At 31.1% G+C, this 2720-nt stretch overlaps 1 protein-coding gene across 1 annotated transcript; it reads right to left on the minus strand.

The window, feature by feature from the left end:
- Positions 1-2482, minus strand: LOC117123701. The gene is made up of 5 exons (XM_033269722.1): positions 2274-2482; positions 2043-2102; positions 1447-1572; positions 1191-1259; positions 1-804 (listed from the first exon to the last, which is right to left on the minus strand). The coding sequence occupies exons 1-5, from the start codon at positions 2412-2414 to the stop codon at positions 715-717; spliced, it is 486 nt and encodes a 161-aa protein (XP_033125613.1). The 5' UTR covers positions 2415-2482; the 3' UTR covers positions 1-714.
- Between the last annotated feature and the right edge of the window lie 238 nt (positions 2483-2720).

Below are 2720 nucleotides of genomic sequence, written 5' to 3' on the forward strand. Positions count from 1 at the left end.
CATTTACACATTCTTATCCATCACTTAACCAGAAGAATTAACTACACACCGTATTTCTCAGGTAAAGTGACTGAATACAATACTAACATCGTTTATAGGATTTAATATTATCCTGAAAATAATACAAATATTTTTGTTATTAGGCCTATGAATGTTTTAATTTAACTAATTAAAATACATTTTAATAAATAATATTTACTTTACAAATGGTATTGCACTTATTGATATACAACAACATGGATACAATGAATATAAAAGTGTTCATTAAAAACGTTTTAGATAGTTACCATACCGTATACAGTACTAGGATCATGGAGCCTACTACTTTCTCAGAAATATTCTGATAATATATCTACTCGTTAGTGACATGATACAGGCCTATAATTGCCCTTTCCTTTTATATGCATAACCACTGACATAACTTACTGTAAATGTGCGAGGAGCCTACTATTTTCTCAGAAATATTCTGTAACTTGTTTAGTTTGGTGCCTTTTTATTATTATATCCAACGGCTTATTTTCGTTAAAAATTTGTATTTTTACTTAATTTGTCTGTTCGTTAGATGAATTGATATAGGCCTATAACCCTTTTATAGGCCTAACTAACCTAGTAATGTGCGTAGGGCATGGCGTGCTCTCTCACAGACTTATCTACCACTTGCCAAGGTAATTGCGTTGATTTTGAAGATAACGCGTTTCACGAGTCACCTTATGTTCAACTACATTGATTAACCATTCTCTTGATTACCCTAAGAGTATGTCTCATAATGCAACCCATTTCGCTGATCGATTTTCCTCGTATACACTATAATAAAAAGTAGATACAAGTGTTAATAGTTATCACTGTTAATTCACATCAATACAACTTGATGAAGATCCGTACAATTTGAACGAACATTTAATTCTTTCAATCGATAGCATAACCAAAACGCGATGACCGTTCACCGATAAATGAAATAATTTGCAGTATATTACGTGTACATTAAATAACTAATGCAAACTTTATCTTTACAATAGCAAGATTGATCAGTTACTGATCCAGAGGGTGGTGCGTCTTTCCCAGGTGCCCCCATCTCTCCTGCCAACAGTCCTGAGGTCAAGACTTTTGGCATAGCCCCATTTTAAAAATAATGGATCCGACACTGAATGGTACCGACACTTAATGGAATAGACAAGTGCTTTAGTCCTTACCTGAAAACTGTTTAATATATCTTGGTGTGTCTCACCAGTTTGGTAACAATTTGTAGACGATTCTTCTAACTGTTAGAGAAAACAAAATGTAGGTTTCTTAATAATTGCCCATAGTAATACAGTTTTGTTCAAGAAGAAATTGTTAATTTCATTCAGAAATATAAGTGTTGCATTATGTGATGTGTTGTTATTCGTAATTATTATTTTTAAAGTTTTATTATAGTAAACAAATACTGTATAATCAAACAAGTCTCACTTGATCTTTTAATGATTCGAGGGCGCTTTCTATTTGGTCTGAAATGGTACTAGTTTGGTCGAACCAGGGAATGAAGACTTCAGTTGTATTAGTGACGAAGTTGAGAGTTTGTCTGTACGTCGACCCTTTTTAAGTATACAAAAATGAACATCATGATATGATATAAAAGAGCAGTTATACTAACAAGTTTCTAAGCTGCACGCGTTCATTAAAATATATTTGTATTTTTCGCGCGTTCATGCAATTCAGGTACCATGATAATAAGTTTACACACTCCAGAGGGCGCACGAAATTACATTATTTCATAATAAATACGGTATTGTTATTACGTCTATGATTATCATTGCAGTATTACTATTTACTTTTCTGTTTTTTGTTGTAAAAACTATCCTTAAATTACGTCGTTGTTAAGCGCTTAGGAGTATTTGCATTTAATGTTATATATATATGTGTGACTGATTATTAATATAATTTTAATAATACATGCACATACACCAATACACATACAATGTAATTACTATTATTATTATATGTTATATGATAATATATATTTATATATTGTATTCTTTAATAAAAAAAATATTAACTGGACTCACCTGAGTAGGCTGAAGAAACGATTTGAAGGAAAAACTACATTGGCGCGAATCACAATTACTCTGAATATAAAATGAATATAAGTATTACTTTATTGTATTAGAATATATATAACTAAAATGATTTTTCAGATATATATATATATATATAACGCATATATATAAATAAATATATAAATTGTGCAATAAAATACATCTGAGGGGATTCGAACCTGCGACCTCTCATCTACTTACCTGGTCAACATTGGTTAACGATTGGTGTAGCCTGTCCAATGTAATTAACCAATGCTCAGATTCTGTAAAGAGGCACGAGTCTACTGTTTTTGATGAAACCGAACAAGCAAATCCAAGCACAAATATCAACTTTAGATACATTTTTCTACAAAGAAAAGTAAAAATAGACCTAAATCAAATAAACAACTTTGATATAATATTTAATAATAACGGAAACAAAACTCTTTACGAAGTGTTAAATTTTGATTAATACTTTGTAAATATGCATTCACACCAACTTAGTGGGAATATGAAATAAAATGAGAGAATTCCACATCACTGCATTACGCGTACTGTGTCTAAATTTAATTGTGTCAGTTCATTTTTTCCAGTTAAGGTTTTTCTTCACTGGTTTATTCTCACGAATTAGTAAATGCGCGTATAGATTTGCATCGCAGCCAATCAGTG

Source organism: Anneissia japonica, unplaced genomic scaffold (assembly GCF_011630105.1).
Source record: "Anneissia japonica isolate Jap-2015-1 unplaced genomic scaffold, ASM1163010v1 scaffold287714_len2871179_cov188, whole genome shotgun sequence".
Taxonomy (NCBI): Eukaryota; Metazoa; Echinodermata; class Crinoidea; order Comatulida; family Comatulidae; genus Anneissia; species Anneissia japonica.